The sequence below is a fragment of the Pelecanus crispus genome, chromosome 10, assembly GCF_030463565.1.
Source record: "Pelecanus crispus isolate bPelCri1 chromosome 10, bPelCri1.pri, whole genome shotgun sequence".
Taxonomy (NCBI): domain Eukaryota; kingdom Metazoa; phylum Chordata; class Aves; order Pelecaniformes; family Pelecanidae; genus Pelecanus; species Pelecanus crispus.
In genome coordinates, this window is record NC_134652.1 from 38,112,766 (window position 1) to 38,135,985 (window position 23,220).

A 23,220-nucleotide genomic window follows, 5' to 3' on the forward strand; every position below is an offset into this window, starting at 1 on the left:
TCTGGTGCTGGCAACATACTAGTGAGCACTGTCCGTTTGCTCAAAGCACAGTCAATCAGTGGAGCAACTACCACATTTGTTATCTACAGTGCATGCTGGTTTGTTACTGTTGCTACCAGATGGCTGGGCTGGTGATGGTGGGAGGTTTCAAGGAGAGCAGGAAAAAAAGTCTTGGGGTTGACGCAGCAGAAGAATATGTTACTAGCTACCGCTCCTCTGATTAGAGCTAATCTGCAGAGGTCAGCAAATTTAGCTAAGAATAATGCTAATGGGGAGTTTTCTCTGCCCTTCAGTAGTTTCTGTTGCTGACCTCCCAAGGAGAGCTCAGATCTGATCAACCACTGGATTTGCTCTGGCCAAAGGAAATACTGGACTGCACATGCCTCTGTGTAGGTTGCACATATGTATCAAAGGCCATAAAAGCACATAGAGGACCCATTTGCCAACTGATTTTGTATGAGTAGCTGGCCATAAAGCTCAGGCCCCATCACCAGAACTGCACCAGTGAGGAATGGCCTACCTCCTGCTCTCTCAGTTTCTTATTCTTCCTCCTTTTTAACTTGTTTTGAACTCAGGCATTCAAGTGTGGTGTCAAATGAAGCCTTCATGAAGAAGGTAAAGGCAGCCATGGAAAGCCTAAGGGTTTACAGTTTGTGGTTTAAGTTATAAAGGTGTTTGAGACTTGCTTACTCACAAGTTGCCCTTGTCCCTGTTGGAAACCAAAGAATTTGGGACAAACTGTCAAAATGTCCCCCTGTACTCAGCACTGATGAGGCCACACCTTAAACACTGTGTCCAGTTTTGGGCCGCCCAGTACAAGACAGACAATTGAGTTGCTGAGCATGTCCAGAGAAGGGCAACGAAGCTGGTGAAGGGTCTGGAGCACAAGTCCTGCGATGAGCTGCTGAGGTAGCTGGGGTTGTTTAGCCTGGAGAAGAGGAGGCTGAGGGGAGACCTTATCACTGTCTACAACTACCTGAAAGGAGGGTGGAGTGAGGTGGGTGTTGGGCTCTTCTCCCAAGTAGTTAACAATAGGTCAAGAGGAAATGGGCTCAGGCTGCATCAGGGGAGGTTTAGATTGGATGTTAGGAAAAATTTTCTCACCAAAAGGCTTGTCAAGCACTGGAGCAGGCTGCTCAGAGAGGAGGTGGAAGCATTCAAAACATCCACATCCCTGGAAGCTTTCAAAAAACAGGCAGACGTGGCACTTTGGGACATGGTTTAGTGGGCATAGTGGTGTTGGGTTGATGGTTGGACTGATGATCTTAGAGGGCCTTTCCAACCTTAAGGATTCCTCGTTTTTACTTTCATTAAAAAATAATCCAGCCACCAAGCCAGGAAACATGAAATTCTTACTCTCCCCTTAATTGGTTTAGTGGTGAACTTGGTAGTGTTAGGTTAATGGTTGGACTGGATGATCTGAAAGGTCTTTTCCAACCTAAATGATTCTATGATTCTAACAGGGGAGCACTGACCCTATTATTTCTGAGCATGTTGAGGACATGGATATGAAATCCATTCACAGCCTTTCTGCTGCCATGCTCTTCTCCCCACCGAGGCTGATTGACAGACACAGGAGGAGCTGGCGAGGAACCAGTCAAGAAGCCCAGCCATTTGCAGGTGCAGTGAGCCTTAAAGCAGGTAGAGGCAAAACGCCTACCGGGAGCTACCACGGGCTGGGTGGCAATTTCACAGCCCAACAGCTCGAACAAATCGAACAAACCAGCCCAAGCCAGGATTAGCTGGGGAGTTGGATATGGACTGGCAGCAAAAACAACTTGGTGTACACTGTGTGTACAGACAAGAGCCAGGACCCTAAGTAGCTCCCACCTGAACCTCATGGGATGCCCCAAAAAAGACCTTCTCGGCGAGACGGTTTCCAAGACAGGCTCTTCTCCGCACATCACTTTCCTCTGTGAGTTTCTCAGGGCATGCCTAACAGCCAAACCCTTTTCTCAAGGCCTCAGAAACCCTGAACACAAGGGTGTCTGCTAGGAAAGCTGCCTCGGACAAGGCAACAGCTCTTCTGTCCTCCTTCAAGCACGTGTCAGGATGGGCTGATGGTGCACACGTTGCTCATACCTTTGCCCGCAGAACAGATCAATTCAGGCAAGGAAGGCTCCCAAGATTTATACTCAGGGCGATGTGAATAAAACCAATGAATCATTTATTCAGTCAATTTTGGCCATCCCTAGCAATGAGTTGTCTGAGAGCAGACCACAAATTTCTCTAGTGTATTCTTACTTAAAACAATAATCCCTGTGGATAATTCTTAGTCTCCAGCTTGTTTAGAAAGCCCAGACTGTAAAAACCTGAGCCATTTTAGAAGGATACTGTGGACCCTGTACCTTTCTTCCCTTACCTGAGCCATCAGATCAAGTTTACAGGACAAACAGGGATAACTCCAAATCAGAAATTTGCTCTCTATTAGTACTGTTGGCAACATCCATGGAATACTCTTGCCTGCCACCTTTGCTGGAAGCCAACCTGCACAGCACACAAGCTACTGGGTAAAAGATTCAGTCCCTGCAAACATGCCTGTCCTTTTCAATGCTTGTCCAGCTTGTCACAAAATCAAAGACCCATGGCAATACTCTATCAGAGAAAGAGACTCGCTTTAGGGAGTCAGAAGACTGTACAAACAGTGACAGACAAACTGCTTCATCACTTTGTGTTCAGGGTGCTTCCCAAGCTGTCTTGTGTGCCCTGGCACACAGCAGTCATTTGGATAAAGGTGTGGAAGAGAACAGGGATAAAATGTGCAGTAAAGGCTTTTTAAATTAATTTAAGATTTTCAAGAGCAAACACGCTTTGCTACAACTTCCCCTTCAGGACAACAGTCATGTTTTTCTTTCCTAAAATTTCCCTTGCAAATCCTTCCAAGCTCTTTTTTCTTCTCCCACTGCTTTGAGCTGAGCTCCAGAACCCCTCTCGCACTCTCCCAAGCAGCCAGCGGGTCGCCTGCCCACCTTCCCCTTGGCATCAGCCCGCTCTGCCAGCTGGGCAATGCCGTGATGCAGAGTCCTCTCTGCCTCACCTGATCAGTCGCTTGCCTGCTCATTCCTTTCAGATGGGACCAGACAACACCTGCCGCATGCTGCCTCTCCCTGTACAGCTCCTTCCCTGCCTCCCCAAAGCATCCCCGCTCCCCGAAGAAGGCAGGAGGGGAGCACACATATGCCCATGTCCCTGGAGATGGCAAACCACCCAGGTGACAAATGCACACTCAGCCAAGAGAGAAAGGGAGAGCAGAGAGGAGGCGGCAGATTTGCAGGCTCTGATCCCAGGCGCCTGACCCCCTCTTCTCCCTCGTTATGGATGAGGTAAATTAGCTGTGACACTCATTAGCTGCAGCTCCTAATTAGTGAAAATTAATATTGGTTTTGATAGAAGTGTTGGCTGAAGCTCTCCTAGGCAAAGGCATTATTGACCTTGTTATCCCATTTAATAGCAAGTTACATCACAGAAACTACTTTTCCTGGAGGCGACAGATTGCAGCCGCCTCCCACCCTCCACAGCTCCTTTCCCCACTGCTCCAAGACAGCCCCAGCCCCTGCCAGAGCACCCACAGCCCCACTGGTGCCTGCACCCATCCTGGGCAGCACCCCAAGCCCCCTCCTCAGCAGCAGCTGTTTCCCACGGCCAGCATTTTTTCCTACTGTAAGGCAACAGCATTTTGAACAATTTTCTCCCTTTCGGCCAGGCAATGGTAAATGGTACAAGCCTATACCCAGCTTTCAGGGCCATAATAATGCCTCTCTGGAATAACGCCAGCCATCCCTCCCTGCCCACAGATATTGCTCCTCCAGACTGGCCTTTGGGAGACACGGTCCATAGCCCACCGTGTCCCATCCCATCACCCCCCACATTGGGCTGAGTAACTCCAGACTTACCAGAGGACTTGGCTTGCCAGCACTTCTACTCACAGTTCAAAATAATAAATAAGAATGCCCTTGCATTGCAGCTAATAACCATTTAAAAAGGAAAGAAGTAGGAGCAGCATCCCTAGACCCCAGCCTGCCCCCAGAGCCTGGGAATCTGAAGGTGGCTAACCAGCAAAGTCACAGACACTGCTAAACAAAAGGAAAACATTTGCTACCAATGTTATGTATTAAAAAAACCCCACACTGTGTTACTCACACATTAATAATAATAAAGATGTCAAACTGTCAGATAAGAAGTTAATCTCATTCAGAGCACAATTAAAGATGCCATTATCCAACCACCTGGGGCCACTTCCACTTTTACAACACAGTGGGTTTAACAGATAACAGGGATAAGACCACAACTGGTGAAGCAGCTTGCCCAGCCAACCCCCTTGTCACCACCCCGTGCCATCCTACCAGCACAGCCAAATACTCATGTTGTGACTTGCTCAAAAGGGGCTGCAGGCAGATCTGTGCTAGCAAAGCTTTTTTGGGGGAGGAGGTATGCCTTCATGCTGGCCAGGGACCCAATGTCCCAAGGAAATGGGTTGCTGCCTAAGCAGCTCAGGACCCCAAATTATCCCTCTGCCCACCTGGATGATGCCACAGCACAGCATGAAGGATGCAGGATACACAAAGGGCAAACCAGAACCAAACTATCTGCAGTGTCACTGGTGCCTGGGGTGAGCTTATATTTCTGGGGGGAGGGAAAAAAAATTGGAAACAGATTCCAGGTGATTTTACAGCAGGACGCCCACCAAGCGTGGCACTTTTGGCTTTTGATATGAACTAACGAGCTCTTTGTGAACAGCAAACCGACCCTGAGCCTTTTTTTCCCCAGACTGCTGCTGAGGAAGCCAAAGCCAGAAAAGCTGAGCACTTTCTGCCGAGTGCAAAGCCACAACCACCAAATTCTGGCCCTTATGGAAGATGCACTAGAAGAGGAGAAATTTTTTGGAGAAAGAAACCTTCTCCTGATCATCCTAGGACAGAGTCATTGGTCTGAAATCTGTGAGGACAATGGAGAGGCAGTGATTTATGCTCTGGACTGAACGGCAGCCTTCAGTCTCTCATTGTACACTGGAAAGTCAGTTGCTTACCTGGCTAGGTAGTAGGGCAAAGCTGCTGCAGAGGGCTTTTGTCCATGGACAGGACTTGCAAAGAATTACTGAAGACATCTCTGGCCATGTCAGCCCAAAGCACTGCCCTGGTACTGCCTAAAGGAGGCAAAGTCCAAGACAGGCAGCTGACATGATGTCTAAGGAGACACCTTCTCATGTTTCCCTATGAATGCCCCAGTCCATTTTATGGACAAAGTCCAGCAAGAGCATCCAGACACTGATTGTTATTTATACTTCAGGCCAAACCAGCCTTCCCCATCTTGACATAGCCTTCAAAATGTATAGCTCCCATACACCTCTCCAGCTCAACAGCCTGGCAAAATTTCTGTAGTATTTAGCACCACACACATGTGCTACTCCCATGCTTTTTCAGTCTTTGATAAGAAGCCAATATTTTAGATTTAACCGTACAGGACAAGGTTAAAAAAAACCAAAAAATAGTCAAGGGCTATCCTGAAAGCAGGAAATTATTCTCAAGCCATATTAATTGCATTCAAGACTCTGCTACACGTGTCCCATACAAGCCCCTTATAGAATCACAGAAACGTTTAGGTTGGAAAAGACCTTTAAGATCATCCAGTCCAACCATTAACCTCACACTACCAAGTCCAACACTAAACCAGTTAAGGGTAGAGTAATAATTAACTTCATGTTTCCTGGCTTGGTGGCTGGATTATTTTTTAATGAAGGTAAAACTAGAATAGAATCACTAAGGTTGGAAAGGGCTTTAAGATCATCAGTCCAAGCATCAACCCAACACTACCATGCCCACTAAACCATGTCCCAAAACCCTTGCAGGTTTATCCTTTTCCACTGCATGACGTACGGGGCTCCGAGCTGTGTGCCATGGGCTGGAATGGTTCCCTCCCTCCCTCCCATGACAGGATGGGGGTGAGAGACAGCAGAAGCAAGGCAGGAGAGAGAGACCATTTCCCCCATCCTCCTCACCCAGCAGGATCCCAAAGCAATGCAAAGGGGCATCCCCCAAAACCAGAGATGCTGCACTGAGGGCTACAATAAAGCAAAGGGCAAGACTGGAAATAGAGACATAAAATTGCACAGCCAGCCAATGACTGACTCAGTCCAACAACTCCCCAAGCCGATGGCATGTTCCTGAGTGAAACTGAAAGAATCTGGATTTTTCTAACAAAAAAAAATGCAAATCAGCAAATTGTATTTAAAATGCGTCCCCTCCGCACCTTGCAAGTTTGCTCTGCAACAGGACCAGAATATGTTGTCTCTTCTTCCTCAAGGCATGAAACCAGCAGCTTGTGAAGCAAAAGAGAGGAGAAAAAAAAATAACCCCACACCTCCAAAAGCAAGCTCCTAGCCTAAAATCCAGGGAGGCAACAGCCTCCCCCAACTCCTGGGGGACACCATTTCTACCTGCCATCTGCCAGAAAATGGCTGCAAAGCAACCCAGTGCCCGCGGGGCTCAGCCTCCCCCGTCCCTTGCCGTCAGGGCTGTGTAAACTTGGAGGATCCTGCCAATTTGAATCGTTTCTGTGAGAGCATCCTGTTGAAGCATGATGATACCAGCTTGGGAATTGGTTTTTTTCCCCCCCTTGCCCTCTCCGGTGCAGAGCCTTAATTTATGACTATTTGCCCAACCCCACATGGGTAATGGCTTCTGGCTGATGTGCTTTCTGCAACCCTCCACTCCCAGCTCCATACCTGACAGGACTGCAGACAGCATCCCCAGGACCACAACAATTTTTCCAAGACAAAGAACAACTTGCAGAAGCCAGGGACATTTCCACACACACCCCCCCTTTCCTTTATGCCACTAGGAAAGCTGCTTCATGGATGGTGGAAGGATGGTGCTTTCTACGTGGTGCCTTTCACTCACCTGCCCTCCACTCCCGCTGTGCCGAGTTTTACATCGACGCTCTTTTGTACAGAAATATTGTTTTATCCAGTAGGATGTGTTTAATTTGATGTGGCTGTCATATGGGAAAAGGTGCGTTTCAAGAGTCAAGGTTTTCCGCAGTGCCGTCACTTATTTTATAGTCTTCTGCCATATCTATTTCTTCCCCTCTATTTCCCAAAATCATTAGTAACAACCATTAATCTCTGCCTGTGAGAATGCGCCTCACTTCTCCCCACACCCTGAATTGTTAGTGTCCCTTGGAGAGTCTACGTTTTAAAGTCTTTTTCCCCTCCTATTTTCAAATTAACTGCTTGAAACCGAACAGTGGAGTAAGAAATGAAGCCCCATCACTGTTTGTGAAAGGGTATTACATTCCATAATATGATCTCTTGCCTCAAACCTAATAATCAATTAGAAAGAAAAAAAGAAAGAGGTTCTTCCATATTCAGGTACCGAATCGCCCTCCTAATTGTGCACATGCAGAAAGACAACCTACGCGATACAGTCCCGGAGCCTCGACAGAGCAGGCATTTGACAAACCCATGCAGATGAGTGGAATAAAATTGAGTTACTAACCATTAAGTGTCAAGTGTTTGAAATCTTTCCCCCTTGCGTAAAGAGCAATATTAATAAATCTTTAAGAGAGGGAGCGCACAGAGCTTATTCACTCTTCTGACCACCGCTGCAAATGGAACAGATGTTTTCATTGAGTTGTCCAACAATGCTGTCTCCAGCTTTCCCCCCGCCCCAAGTGGTTACAGCTAATTCAAAAGCCATCAAAGTATGGGAGCAGTTTGACAGGAGGAACCAATTTATTAACTCCCCCTGTCAATCAAGCACATTAAGCAATTCAAAGGCAGAAAGGTGCATTAACACACGCCGGCGATAACATCGGTTTAAAAGCCAGGAGATGGGGAGGCAATGGATTCATGCGACAACATCGAGGTGACCACCCTGCTTGTCCCGCGGTCCCCAAAATTGCAGAAACCATGATAAAACAAGCTTCCCAAGAGGCAACCCTGCCACCCACGCAAACACAGTGCAACGCCTACCAACACCCCAGCCCCAAACCAGGGGTGTTCACCAGGATAACAGCGGTTTTCTGCCTAGACACTTCCCAACAGCCAGAGTTCTATTCCACAATCTCAGCACCATGGCACGTACATATGTTTCCAGAAGGGTTCTCTTCTACCTGCTTATTTTCATACAGGAACATGGTGGGTTTCTGTAATGAGGATGAGCTAAGTAATTTTTCACATTTTAATTGCTCAGATGATTTTGAGGCAGGTGAAGAGACCTTTTTCACCTTTTTGTTGGGTTTTTTAAAAATATGATTTCTTTTATAAAACTGAACACCAGGAAGCAACAACTGAAAGGTGGTGTGGGGAGGGAATAGCTTGAATTTTTCATTTTTTTAAAGACTATGTAATACAGCCATAGTGACAAATTATAGAAAGTTTCATTAAAAGGTTAATTTTTCACAAGCCTAGAAGTCTGAAAATTGTGTAAAAAAAGAGTCATTGAGGCAATTGCGCGATACCTTTTGCAGCAGCACAGGAAAGCACCTCGGGCTTTTCCCCACCTCACCCAGCTGTCTTCGGAGCTGGATGCGTGCCTCTAGCATTTCATTGATAAACTTTGAACCGTGCAAGTGGCTGGATGCCAGCCCATCTCAAAACCATGTATTTCCCAGCACCCTTCGCTCGATGCTCCTGCCACTTCACCGCAGCCCCAGGCTGGATGGCAAAACATGCTGAGATGCGAGCGCGTAACGCGTAATGCTCCATCATGGCACAAACTTGGCCCGAGCATCGTGCAATGCAGAAGAATTGCCCTGCCGCCTCTCGCGTGTTCTTGCTTTGCTCCTCAGTCAAGAAAATTAGCCAGAGAGTGATGGAGCAGATCCATATTGCAGAGATCTTGGATGAAAATGTTGTGTGCAAACATAGAAGTAAGGGGTCATGGGGTGTACTCCCCCCCCCCCCCCCCCCCCCCCGCTCCTTTTTTAAGCTCACGCAATCCAAATATATCAAGTTCCTGATCTGGCAATACGCACAAGCATGTTTATCACTGTTTGCGACCGTAGCTTTTTTTCTAAGAGGTCCCATTGATAGATTCAAAGTGAAAACACAGCTCACCTTCCCCACCAAAAATAAATTATGAGCATATGCATATGCAAGTATTTCCCCACAGTACAGGGAAATACTCTTGGCCCATAATACATTCCCTTAGAATATTAATACCTCCACAAAGATATATATATATAGCCTCCTAAGTTGAATATATACACACATATACGTGCATATATACTTTTCCCCCTGCCCTGTGTTTTTTTTGGTTTGCCAAGCCTGACTCACATTGTTAGCCCTGCTCTATATCAGGTTTGTCACCCATGCTAATGCCTCCACCAGGCCAGGAAAAAGGCCCGATTTAACTGAGCTGGCACAACATGGACACCCAAGCCTGGACACTCCAAAGTAACAAGGAGCACAGCCCAATTCCCAGCAAGAAGCCTGCCCACAAATGAAGCACCTACAGACAGTGCTGTAAAGATCATTAATGCTACTAAAGTCATCTCAGATACAAAAATCACCCCAGACCTCATTGCCACACACACATCTTTCTCTGTTTCTTTTGAACGGGCTTAGCCCGCATGCAAGGGCTCACACATTGGAACATGAAAGGTAGCAAGACCAAACCTTCAAGTGGTTTCATGAGGCAGTTACCAAAAGCAAGGTTACCCTGACATGTTAATTAGTCCATATTGCAAATATACTTTCTTCCTTCTCTCTCTCTTTCCCTTCTGAAATGTAAGCATTAACCTTATTGCCTATTAGCAAAGCAGATATTAAAATTTAAGTGATTGATGAAGTGATTAATTTAATGATGCAGGGTTGAGGGTTTGGGGGGGTGGGGGGTGAGCTTTTTTCCCTTAAGTTTCCTGATGTTGGGAATAATTAATTTTCTAGCCTTAAGTTTTCATTAACGATGCTGTACTTTCTACAGCTCAACAAGTAATTTCATCAATGGGCCTTCTAACCACAAACGACAGAAGAAGGGCTTGCCTAAGGAGAGCTGAAATCCCCTTCTTAAAACACTCCTCAAATACTGTTGTTCGTTAGGGTTGTTACCACACTTAGAAACAAGGCTGCTCCTTAACAGAGCACTCAAGAAGCCTGCAAATCCAGTCTTAAACAGTGAATAGCCATCAGATGATAATATTGCTTTCAATTAATACTGAAGATGAAGGTGATGTTCCTATCGCCTCCCTTTCTAAAGGGGAATATTCACACCCACTCTCAGCGATGCCCATAATGAAGCTCGCGATGCAGATTTCTTATTCAAAAATATCTCAATCTCTCTCACAGTCAGAGCTAGCTTTTTTTTTTTTTACTCTGGAATTATTCTTTGTAAAAGGCCAAATCAATTCTGCTAGCTGCACACATGCACGCACCCCGCTGGGGTGACGGGCACATATATGCTCGCACTGTCAGCCTGAAGGGGCACGCCAGTTCCAGCCTTTGTATGGAAAACAGGCTGCACATACCTGCTGCAACAGCAGCCCCAAACCCCGAAGCCACTGGGATCAAAGGCCGTTCAAAATATCTAGGCTCCGCGAGCCTTCCAGGGATGCACAGCCTTTTATGCTGATCACTGATGGCACCAAATTCAGCCCAAGTTGATGGGATGGTTTTAAAAGCAGAAAAAGAAATGTCTCCCCAGACCCTACCAAAGGTAGCCAACTACTACTGGCCCTGGGAAGACAAATTGTTCTCCTCTCATCCTTTTCTGAACGTGACAGATAACCTCAGGGGGAACCAGCTCAGACAGCACCAGCTGGAAAGCCTATGGGAAACATCCCACCAATCCTACAGGAAACATCCCACCAGGGCCCCAGCCCAGATTTAACCCCTGCTGGCATCCTCCCCTGTGGTCTATGGTTAAGACCATCCACCCAGCAGCAAACCAAGGAGTCTAGGGTCTGCCTATGCTTGCCAACTCCCCTTCTGCCTGCCAAATAACCAACAAAAAAGCTTTACTGGGTTTTTACCATTATGAAACCCTTGTCTCTACCTCAGTGATAACACAGTAGGACAGCTGGCACATTTGCTGTGTGGTCCCCAACCTCTGTAACCAGCCACAGACCAACTTCCATCATGCACTGGCCCACTTGCTTTGCTAGGCATTTGCCCTCCCAGCTGTGGATTATTTACATACAGCAACATAGCTTCACCATCAGCTGAAGCTGATCTGAGGCAACACCACAGCAAAGGGATATAGCCTGTCCCTGCCCTCCTGCACCAGCTTGACTCTTATGACTTATATGTCCACCATCAGCTAGGCCTAAATGCTGGTCTAGCTGAAAACTAGCTTTACAGACTAGAAGAAAAAAGAAAAATCTTTGAGCAAATAGATGCTAGCTGTACCCTAAACATGTAGCATTGGTACAAGTCGGGTGGGGAAAGGTCCTCTGGCTGTTGCACTCTTGCCTTCCTCCCACTTGCACATTCCCACCTTGACTTCCTGAAAGGGAATTAGCTTTTCTTTGGAGCATTTTTGGAGCTGTTTCAGCAAGATAACACACACACAAAAATACAGGGATAGTCTTCCGGCTAACTTGGCGGGTGTGAACAGCTCAGCACAGCCCTGGCTGCAGGGAGGGCAGTAACGCATGGCTGGAGCTGGTGAAGCTGGACAGAGGCTTAAATACTGCACAACAACCTGAGATGGAGCACCTCTAAAGGGAAGGCAGGTGGTATCTTTAATTAGACCAAACACAGGCACAGAGGTCCTTCCCCGCAAATTCAGCCAAGTACGTGGTCACAGGAAGGAAGTGCCCGGCAGCACCAGCATGAAGAGGGCACAGCCAATGCTTTAACACATGTTTCTTACAAACAAGTAGGCTTTCCTAAGCTCTCCATCCACTCTACTATCAGTGCCACCCCATTTTCCAAAAGCATCTTCCAACTTGCCAAGTGTTGCTAGAAGCCAGCCTACATTGTACCATTCACAAAGGCTCTTGCACTGCCCAGGGCTCCCAATGCACCCTGTGCTGCCTTGCTCTTTTTCAAGGAGTTAACCCCAAGCTTTAAAGCCATCCTCTGTGCTCTTCTGAGTCACACCTCCTTAGTACCCAATTAGCACCTCATTGACAGTATGCCCACAATGCTTCCTGGTCTTGCCACCATGACTTTTAACCCTGTGGTGCACAGAGATTAAATTTTTTCTCTTTTTTAACTTTAGTATTTAATTTGGAGCAAGGGGGACACAACAGCAGACATGCTAGGGCAGCCCCCCATCTCCAGCAGTAGCTCCATTCCCCTGCAAGCAAGGAGGGAGACCAGGAGACAAAGGGAAAAGGGTTCCCTGCTCAGACACCCACAGTCCCTCCCTCCAAAGCTGTCCCCAGTAGATGGCCTACAAAGGCTCATGCATGGATATCAGGCCCAGACGGCTCTGAAACAATTTAATTAGTCCAGAAGTATACAGAGACCAGAGAGCCAGCGCTTTTTTTTTTTTTTTTTAAACTTCCAGTGATGCATTAGGCAAGTGCCATCATGAAGGAGCCTAGCCACTGCAGATGCTTACAGCTGTGGGATCAAATGAGCAGGCAGGGTTTAGCTGAGACTGAGCATGCTCAATCACACACAGATAACCATATCTTCAGCAGCAGCTTGAATGGTCCAGCACCCCCGGGGATCTTACCCGTGTGCCAAAGCATCTGGCTGCCCAGGACCAGAGCACTGCAGTGAAAGGCTATGGCGGAAGAGATGATTGCCTTGGAAACTACTGATACAGTGCAGGGAGGATGGCAGCCTTCCCTGCCTGGAGAATAAAAGCCCTCTGGCCTGGTCCTTGCCTAGGGTGGAGAATCAAGTCAAGTCATCCACAAATATCAGAGGGACATGCTGCCTCAGATCCACATGCAGAGTTACCAGCAAGCACCCTGCCACTGCCTGCGAGATGCCAAGTTCCTCTTCCAGTCCTCTTGTGAAATAACTCTCTGTCCCAGAAGGCCCTGAAAGGCAAGAGGTGACACACACCAACCTAATTACTTTAATCACTGCCAGCCAACAAAGTACACCTACACCGCAGCAGTGCTCCACTATCCCTGGCCCCTCTTGGGCTGCAACAACTTGGGGTGCACAGTAAGAGCCCCAATTCCATGGACAAATGTCCACTATGGCCCGTTTTGGTGAAGTAGGTCTCAAAGAGCAAGGTTCAGCTCTGCCCCTCAGAACTTGGTGGAGAAACATCCATATGTTTCAGAGTCTCTTAGCTGCTGTGGGTTTCCCTGGAAAAAAATGGAAAAAAAAATCAGCTTTCTTCTCAAACTCCTCATGCCTTCTCCTGCAAGCGGAGGAGGTGGTCTGCTCAATGTAGCCCACCCTGGAAGTGGTCCAGCTTGCCCTAGGAAAGCGTAATCCGAGTTCCCCACGGCAGAAAGTCAAACCACGCCATCATAAATTTGTCAGGCAACAAAGCTCTCCTTATTCAGTGCCACAAGCCAGACTGGGATCCTCAAGTATCCAACAGCATGGTCAACAGCCAGCCAGGTACCCCAGCAACACCACTTCCACGTGCATGCTCCCCAGCAGAATTTGTGATTCTGTCAATGCCACCAAGAGATCTGGGTGTCTCCAGCAATCACCCTCTCTCCTACTGCATTTAACCAAGATTCCTGCAACAGCATTCAGAAGTCACCATCTGCAAGTCCCCAGATGAGCAGGAGTTTTTTTGTAAGGCATATCCCCTCATTCCCAAAACACAAGCTATTTACAGCGCATTTACCAGCTCAGCAAAAGTTGCACATAGCAAAGGGGGTCAAGAAGCATGTAAAATGCCCCATCAATCATTTGTCTTGCTTTCTGAGCACAGTGAACCTAGGGGATGGAGAGCACAGCCTGTGCCTGTTGGGAGAGGCATATAGCTGAAGGGAAGGAACAAGGGGGCTTTGAGCATGAAGCACAGCCCCATACCTTCCACACACACTCTTATGCTTTCAGGCGCCCCCTCCTCCCCCCCTCCCCCAGCCTCCTTTCACATGCACATCCCCACCTCCTCACAGGTGCTGTGCTCAGCAGCCCCCAGCCACCCATCCCTCTACATCACACCAAGCTACTGAGTCAGGGAGCACGCAAGGCCTTTGCCCAAAAACCCTGCACCCAGCCAGGCTCCAAGTGCTGAGCCAGCACTGCTCAGGGCTGTCACTCGTTAGCAGCCCCAACCATCAGACTTGCTGAGTTAGAGCTTCTCCTTGGCCCCACGCTGTCACGGGTTAACAAGCGGGAGGCAATGCTGAGGCAGCCAACTTTGGGGGATTCAGGGCTGAGATTCCCACCAGGAGCTAGAGGCATCCTGGTGATGCTCACAGGAGAGCATCCCAGTGGGGCAGAGAGCTGAGAGCCTCAGCTGCACACTCTCCTGCCCAGAAATAACTAAGGGAATCAAATAGCAGGCAGCCTTGGCAGAAGTCCCAGGGGAGACCGGCCTCCCCATCTGCCAGCCATCCCAGGCACCTTTCCCAGGTCCACAGCCTTCACCAGCATCTTCTTACACTCACATTGCCCAGGGGATGGTCAAGCCTTGCAACTAAATCCTGGTGGGTTCCCATCCCATCATGCACCACTCAACCTCAGCAGGCTTTACAGAGAAGATCAGTCCTCCAAATTTAGCCCCCTCTCCCAGTTTTGAGCAGGGCATGGAAGACCATGCTCTGATGGGGAGAAGGGACATGTTGTCCCCAGCCCACCCAGGCAACCATACCCCTGACACAGCATGGCCCAAGAGCAAAGCCAAGCGCGTGCTATCAGCTCAGGTGCAACAATTAAAGCATTTCCCAGTCTTTTAAGACAACATTATTCCAGTGATACTAAAATGTTATCGCTAGGATGAAGGCAAAGTGGAATTGCACTCATCCGAATGGCCTCTTTTGTCATGCATTTTGCAAGGCATTGAGGCATGAAAGCTTTCAGAGAAACTCGGGTGAATCCAAGCTAGGTGGTTATAAGGCTAGTTACAGACCTGACATGATGGATCATTTTCATTTTCCCCATTCCTGTCCTGCATACAGCAAATCCATTTGCTGGGCAATTAGACTCCAGTCATTACATTATACTAAGATGACATTTTTTGCAAGTGGGGGGACCCCAACCAGGAGAAACCAAGAGCACTGCCTGCCCATCTCCACTTGCTGACAAATCCAGGGTCTCCGGTAACCCCACCTGCAGCAACACCACCTCCCCAGCATGCCAGTGAGCATCACACTTTGCCAGAGACCTCCAGCAACTCAGCCAGCATCAATATCCACACTGCTCTCCTCTACCCACAGCCCTCTAAAAAGGTTTGGGATTAAACAAAATGGCCCTTGGAATGATTTTGTTTAAGGCAGCGAGCAGCACAATAAAGATGGACGGTCCCTCTCCCGCAAACTCTTCTTTTCTTCCAAGGGCTGTTAACCAGCCTGTACTTCTGCTTTCGGAGTAAAGCACACCACAATCCAGCTACTGGCAGCTGACATGGGCTCTCCCAGCATCCCATCTCACCCATGCCACTGCAGTCATTACGCCTCCTCCTCCTCTTCCTCTCCGGGCATCTCCCCACTTCTGCAAACTTCTTCCCTGGCCCCTTCAATCGCTTTCCTCGAGCTCACATCTCCTATTCCCCATGCTCCCCCTCCACGTGCATGTGTTCCATTACTTCTGGGTGAAATAACTGACTAGAGGGTCAGTCCACCTGAAAATTGCTCTCCCCGGACCTAAATGAAACAGATGGGCATTGATGATGTTTTGGGAGAAATTAATCAGCCTGGACCGGCGGCAGCGCCAGCAGCTCCCTCGGCCCAATCTCGCCTAATGAATTCCAAGCTCTCTGTCTTAATAGCTCCTGACAAGACTAATTTACTCTTGTAAGTGATTAGAGGGGGAATGATCTCTTAATTGTTGCTTAAGATTCCTTTCAGCATGGCAGGCAGCAAGCGGGAACAACTGCTCGGTTTGGGGCTAGGCAAGGCTGCACCCGGGGATGCCCTAGGGAGGGGAGGAGGGGGCTGCACAGGGGCATTTGCTCAATGCCATGGTGATGGGCACTTCTAACAGACCCCCAAAAAAGGAGCCGCATTTTTTCTAGGTAAGAGGCACCACATACAGTTCTGCTACTTACACCCCAGTCAGGATATAAGAAAGGTATTTGTTTTTGTGGTTTTTTTTTTTTTTTAAAGTTAATAACCTTAACTCCAAAAACATCTACCAACAGCAGAAAACACAGAAATGCTGTTTGTCAATGCTTTCAAGGCTGACATTTCCCTCTGGTGCATCTGGAAACAAAATCCCAAGGTGCCAATATTCTTAAGAGTGAATTTCATTTCTGTAGAGTGTAATACAAAGTTTTAAAAAAAATAAAATTCAACCCCCAAAGTAATTCCAGGCACAATTTTACTCACACAACATCTCACTGGAAAGCAGACTGTCAGAAATCTTCCCCCATTTTCTGCCAAAACAGAAGTTCAGTTTTCAACTCCCATAAGGTATTTCAAGCTCAAGTACTTCAAGAACCGTGTACTCGGTGAGGAAGCATTTCCATTAAGCTGTTCCCAACCAGCTCTCACTCCCGCTCTTGCACAGCTGCTTCCTTCCCTGGGACTTGTCCGGGGCACATTCAGCACTAAGGGTGTTTGCAGGGACACTGGCAATCGAGGGGCACAGAGCATACAGACAGCAAAGCAAAGAAACCAGGTGTGAAATGACCTGTAAGGGGTGGGCTTGCTGAAGAAGGCTGTGAAAAATGACTTGGATGCAAGTCATCAGGGGGGAAAAACTAGAAAAAAAAAAGTTGCAACGAAGTCAGGTCCTTCCTTTCCTTACATTGTTCACAGCTTGCCTTCTGCGGTGCTGTGAGTAAAGCCACCCGAGCAGTGGTTTTCAGTATTATTTCTCATTGCAAATAAACCTGAGCACCACTGCAAGACCAAACTCCTCAGGCAGACGGCTGCAGCTCCAGCAAGCCTTCTCCTGAGGACGCATCTCTTGCACAGAGCTCAGCTACCACCTAGGAGCTTCCACACCATCTATCCAAAACTCGCCGCCAAGACTCCACGTCCTGCCTCCTTGCTCAGACACCACCCCAAACCCCACAAATGAGACACCATGGGCTGCAAAAGATGCAGCCAATGGGACCCCCCAAGAAGATAGAGAAGCCTCAGCTGGAAGCTTTGGTTGAGCTGAGCAGTCACTAGAGGAGACCTCTCCAGAGTCCTCCAACCCTTGACAGCTCCGGTGATGACTTAGGTGCAGCCAGAGAGCTTTTTTGAGGAGGCTGCTGCTTGGGTTGCATGGTTGAAGGTGGCAGTAGATGTGGGAAGGGGCCTCCGTAGCCTTCATCCCAGCCACCCTCCACTCCCAATCGATTCCTCTCACATTAAAAGCCAGTCACGAGCCCTGATTGAAGAGCACAAGTTTAATGGACTGAGAGTCTGGAAAAAGGCCGAGAACGACCAGGTCGATTTCTGCATTTACCAAAACCTGATCCCTAGCTAAAGAAAGAAAGAAAAGTAAGCTACAGCTGTCAATGACAAGAAAAACATTTCTTTAATCCTTTTCCATCAGGGGGTCAGCAGCAGCGGACCCCCTGCCCAAGGGCATGCCCCACTTACCCACAGGAGTATCCTCATTGATCAGCAGGTAGGTGTCAAAGAAGTAGTTTATGAAGTACGGCAGCCGATTACACCGACCTGGGAAGAGGACAAAAGTAAAGTGTTATTTCCCCGGCATGTCATGCATGGGCCAGCACAGCTAGGAGAGGCTCAGGGCACAGAGATATGCACGCTTGCTGCTTGGCATCGTGATGGAAAGGGGTACCTCCAAGATGAGGGCTAACAGGCAGAAAGCATCACGTGGTCCCCCAAAGAAGCCAGCTAGGGAGCCACTTCCCTCCACCAGCCTTTCTTTTATTCAGTATTTTCTTTTGCAGGGTGGAGGCAGAGGGGAAGGGAGAAGCCAACAGCTCGGGGACCAGGAACATCAATTATTGTTTTAGCGCATGATTAATACCTTCGCTTTGTTCCCACGGTTGAGAGCCTTTCGCCTTGTCAGCCATCCCAGCAAAAGACGGTGCGCCTCCCCTCTCCCATCACCCGATCGCCTTTCCCTCTAATTGCCTCCTTTCACCTTTAATAACCAGGCTCACTTCTTTTTACTCCCTTTTTACGGGGCTGGAAGCTCACAAGCCTGCCCCCAGACCGCAGTGCCCTGTACCACAGCCTCATTAGGTGACAGAGTCAAGTACAGAGCACTTAGAACAACGACCGCAGCCTGAACCGGGGGAAATGTCAACCAGGAAAGATTTACTATTTGAGGGATGCAGGAAGAGAGGTGCTGCGAGTGAAATGCAATGATTTTCCAAAAAGGTTTGGTGTTGAGCGGGCTGCATCTGGGGGATGGATTTTCCTCGATAGGCAGCCAGAGCCGGCCAAGCCTGCAGGCTTTAAGAAATGCAGTTCAGCTGCCAGGCATCACAAACAGGGCTGCGCACAGGGAAGCGGAGGCTTGAACTGGTCTGGCCAAAATAGCTGATGACTGTTGATGGGGAGTCCCAGGAGGGGAAGAGGCAGGACCAGGGTCCCAAGCACGGCCCCTGGCAAGGAGACTTGCTGGAAGCAATGGGGCATCACTTCTCTGCTGTGACCCCTCGTAACTGCTTTTGGTTTGAGCTGAACCAAAACCCAAGATTGGGCAAGTATAAAAAATTGCCAGCAAAGTGGCAGTGTGACAGCCCCTCGCAAACCTCCACCACACCGGATGTAGATCCAGCCAGGCTCCTTTCAACACAGCCATTACAGAGCATCACCTCCATCGGTACCCGAGCCATGCTGTAACAGCAAAGACCTTCAGGCAAAGGCACAGCAAACCCTGGATGAGACCAAGTGTCCAGGTTTCCCTCCTGACCATGCTACACTTTGCCACCACCCTCATGCCCTGCATTTCAGCATCCCACCTTAAGAAGAACCAGACCACGTTTCAGCATCCTCTTCACCTGCCCAAGCTCTCAACGGATGTTCCCAAGACCTTTTGGGCACAGGTCCCAGCTGTGCTCATGCACAAACCTGCTTAGCACCCATGGGAAACCCACTGTGCGTGGGTAGCATGGGCACAGGATGGGGGGTGCAGCCTGGGCTCCTCCAGGCCTCCCTCCCATAACAAGACAGGGATTTTCAGCACTGTCCTCTTTCCCAAGGCACCAGGTTTGTTAAACATCTCAAGAAGCGGGAAAGCACTAGAGGCAGCGCTCTTGCAAAGGCACATTTAAATCTCAGCCTCTGGAGTAGAGTACCTGGAAAGAAAATGCGAAGGACCCCAACAAAATGGGTTATTTAAAGCTAATGGCATCTCCAGAGGCTTCAAAGCACACTCGTAGCTGGCTGCCGTGCCGGGGCCAGCAGGCTTTGAAGGGGGCAGATGAGGCTAAAACACACCAAGCAGCCCTTCCCACAGGGGACTCACTTCTGCAAACCCCTCTGTTTCAAAATATATTTCTTGGCATCACCAGTATACTAAAAATAAGTTGCATCTTCTAAATCCAGCTGCATCAGGTGCTGGGAGGCATTTAAACCACCAGTCTGCAAGCACTTGGGATCTGTGTGTCAAGAGAGGAGAGTGACCGGCACCTGAGAGCTCAGGAAAGCTGAAGGAGAGTCCGGAGGCAGGACTCTACTTTGGGCTGCAAATCCCAGGATAAAGAGCAAGGCTGTCACCACGCTGCCGAACTGTCAGTGTTCAGAAGGGCAGCGTGCAATGGGAGAGGATGGAGAGAAAGCATCTGAATGATACAAAAATGTAGGTCAAAAGATGCACGCTATGATGAATGGAAACTATCCCCCCAAAACAACAAAAAAGGGATGCTGTGGATGAAGCCACAGCCTCATCAGCCCTGTTTCCCAGCCAGCCTCGACACTCACATCCCAACCACAGCTATTGCCCACTCCCCCACAGCCCAGAGCCCTGCCAAGGGCTGAGTCCTTCAGGAACCTTCTCCCCATCTCAGATGCGGCCATAAGCTTTTACCCTCACAACCTGGGTGCTCTCAAAAGGTGTGAAAGTCTCAAAAGTCTGTGAAACACAAGCCTCCCACACATACATCCTGCCACCTAGTCTGAGATAGCCAGAAGTTTTCCCTTTTGCATTTAATCCAGGACTGTCAATGTTTTGTTGGCTTTGGGCACACCAGTGCTTTCACAGAAATTAATCTGGGAATCACAGCCACACACCACATACACTGAAGGCAAGTTTACACTTTCCCAACAGCATTGCTGTGAACCAGCCATCACCTGTGACTTCATCTAATGGCTCATCAGCTGGATCTTCCTTCTGCAATACTGCTGCTATCACACAGCTATACCCTGGGATATACCATTCACTGTATCCCTCAGCACGGTTCTTGCCCGTGGTCCCCTGGAAAGGTGCATGACAGAAAACCATCACTTCCACCACACTCTTGTAACCCTTTATTCCTCCTTCAGGTGCTACCAACAGGCTCCAAGGGATCACAATCAACGTTGTTTTGATGTGCTGGGAGATTTGCTTCCCTGCTTGTGTCTTCCACTCCTGCCCCATATTATTCCTGTAAAATCTGCTGCTGCTTTGCCCTTCAGAGTCAGCACTCATGTCCTTGGCCATTGCTGATGCGAGAGCACGGTGACCATGGAGGCATTCTTCTAGCTAGCATCCTTCAGTCCTTCCTAGCCTGGAGACGATGAAGGTCTCTGCCCATCTCTGGTGACTGCAGCAGTAGCTGGGTAGGAGCAGGCAGACTCCACTGCCATGCCAGAGCTAAACCATCCTCCTCCAAACACACCATAGAATCATAGAATGCTTTGGGTTGGAAGGGACCTTTAGAGCTCATCCAGCCCAACCCCCTGCAGCGAGCAGGGACAGCTTTAACCAGAGCAGGGTGCTCAGAGCCCCGTCCAACCTGGCCTGGGATGTTTCCAGGGATGGGGCATCGACTACCTCTCTGGGCAACCTGTGCCAGCACTTCACCACCCTCACTGTAAAAAATTTCTTCCTTATATCCAGTCTAAATCTACCCTCCTTTAGTTTAAAGTCATTATTCCTTGTCCTGTCACAACAAGTCCACTTGTGCTGTACTTCTGCCATTTACCCTACCAAATTGCTCTGCCAGGAGCTTTGCAAGTCTTCTGGGAGAGGCGCTCCATCACCTACAGTCCCCAGGCCATATGGCAGGGCATCCACACACTTGTCCTGATCCCAGGCACAAGCGTTGTGCCAGAGCTTATTTATCGAGGGCAGGAGCTCCTCGGGGAGATGACAACCAAGCCCTGGGCAGGGCAGGGTTTAGGAGAGAGAGGCTGACACACTGCTGATCTGCAAGCCTCCAAATCCCCATTTCCCTGCGCTGCCTCTCCAAGGCTTTGCAGCTTGCTCTTGCCTGTCTGCTGTGGCCAGCCAGGCACCCGGAGCAGGGCCGTGCACACACCAGCTATGGGTGCTGCGGCCAGCCACACAGTGAGGGATGAAGCCAGGCAACAAAAACCCACCATCCCACCTCCAATGGGATGTGCTGGACCACTCATGGCAAGTGATCTCTGGGGGGCAAGTTTTAGGAGGCTCAGACTGGGACAAAGGACTTGGGGCAAAGGACTTGCTGCATTGTCTTTTTTTTACTTATTTTTCCCCCCCTTTCCAGACAAACGACAGGGCAGTTAACTGGTGAAGCTATACTTGATCCAATACGACACCAGAGGGAGATTGACTGCGCTTGTCAGTCACAGCTAATGTCATCCACTGACTGTTTAATCAGGCTGCCAATCTGGGCAAGCCATCTTGAGGCTTTAGTAGGGGGAAAAGGAGGGGAAAAAAACCAAAAAAAAGCCTTTATTCCAAAGGGCACAGTGCTATCAAATGGACACACGCTCACTGTTGTTTATCAGCAAGCACCACGCAGGCACACACACCCTGGCCCCCCTCTCCCGCCCCGCTAACACCCAGGGGTTTTAGCCCGTTCATGCAACAATCCCAATTTTCACAGGGCTTTGCTGTATATGTTTGCAGCACTTATGTATCCTGGGATATGCCAAAGCTCGGCCCAAGAGGCACATTCGCTGCACCAGAAGGCAGTTGTCCCATAAGCTCCCACCCGGCAGCCAGGCTGGACCCCACATCCCCCCACCAGAAGCCCACATGCCAGTCAAGACCAAGAGCATCATGCTCATGGGGCAGAGCCTGGCAGTGGGAAGAAAGCTTTCCACAGAGGCTCTGCCTGCCCAAAGACCTGGCCTTCCCTCCAGCTGGAATTAGAAAAGAGGTTTTGCAGCTCAGAGAGGAGTTATTACCCACACAGCATATACTAACACATATACTAGGCACAGCTCAGGTAACAATTTTGCTCCTGAAAGCACAGGGAGAGCCCTACCAGTAATACATCTGTTGTTGAATGCCTAACAAGCTTCTGGTTTGCATCCTTGCCTTGCGTCCGCTCCCTCTAATTTCCTTCTGGTTTTATTTACATAAAATGACCTAACGCCATGTCTATCCCCAGGTCCACCACCAGCTTTGACTTTGTGAACCCACATCTAGAAGTTGCCAAGGTCTTCCCACCGAGACACACCAGTTACATCTCCCACAGTTGGGTTCACCGGCACACCCTCCTCCTCCAAGCTTCTTTCCAATCGCTCCCAGGAAGGGCCCTGATGCCACACATGTCCTTTGACTGACTGTAGGAAAAGCAGCTGCATGGGAGCACAACGTGCAGGTCCCTGGGACCACATGTGATGGAGATGGGTGGTCTGCTTACCCATACCATCCGCACCTCCCCATCACAACAGCAATGCCGCTCTGCCTTTAGATATTCACCAGGAGACCACAAATGCAGCAAAATATTACCCGTGTACCTCACAAACACAGGTAGAGGGGTGGGGAGAGAAGAGCACAGCACTGGACAGACAGACAGATGACTTACCCAGAGAGACCAGCTCCAGGAGCAAGAGGGGAAGCAGAAAGTTGCTGGCAGCAGTGTGACGCTTCATGGTTCCTGTCAAAGAAGAAAAGCAGCATCAAGTCTGGTGCTTTATGGACACTACCTTGTCTCCCCAAAGCAGGCTCAGGGATGCAGCCCTGGCCCAACTTGCACCTTAGTGCCCTGATGCCTCAGGGGACACCCAGGAGATCAACATTTTGTTAACCCTTGACTTTTATACAGGGCACTTCACTCAAGAGTGCCACCACCACTTTCTTGGTTCATGCAGCCCCAACCATCTTCTCAGTAAGCACCAAACCAAAACCAGGATTAA

The 23,220-nt window shown here is 49.0% G+C and overlaps 1 protein-coding gene across 1 annotated transcript in view; it reads right to left on the minus strand.

The window, feature by feature from the left end:
• Nucleotides 1-22,956, minus strand: part of CDH23 (cadherin related 23) — a 210,519-nt gene extending 187,563 nt beyond the window's left edge. The window contains exons 1-2 of the mRNA XM_075717465.1: nt 22,890-22,956; nt 17,569-17,646 (exon numbers count right to left, since the gene is read on the minus strand). Coding sequence (XP_075573580.1) covers nt 17,569-17,646; nt 22,890-22,956 — 145 coding nt within the window. The remainder of the gene's footprint in view (nt 1-17,568; nt 17,647-22,889) is intronic.
• Nucleotides 22,957-23,220: the final 264 nt, after the last annotated feature.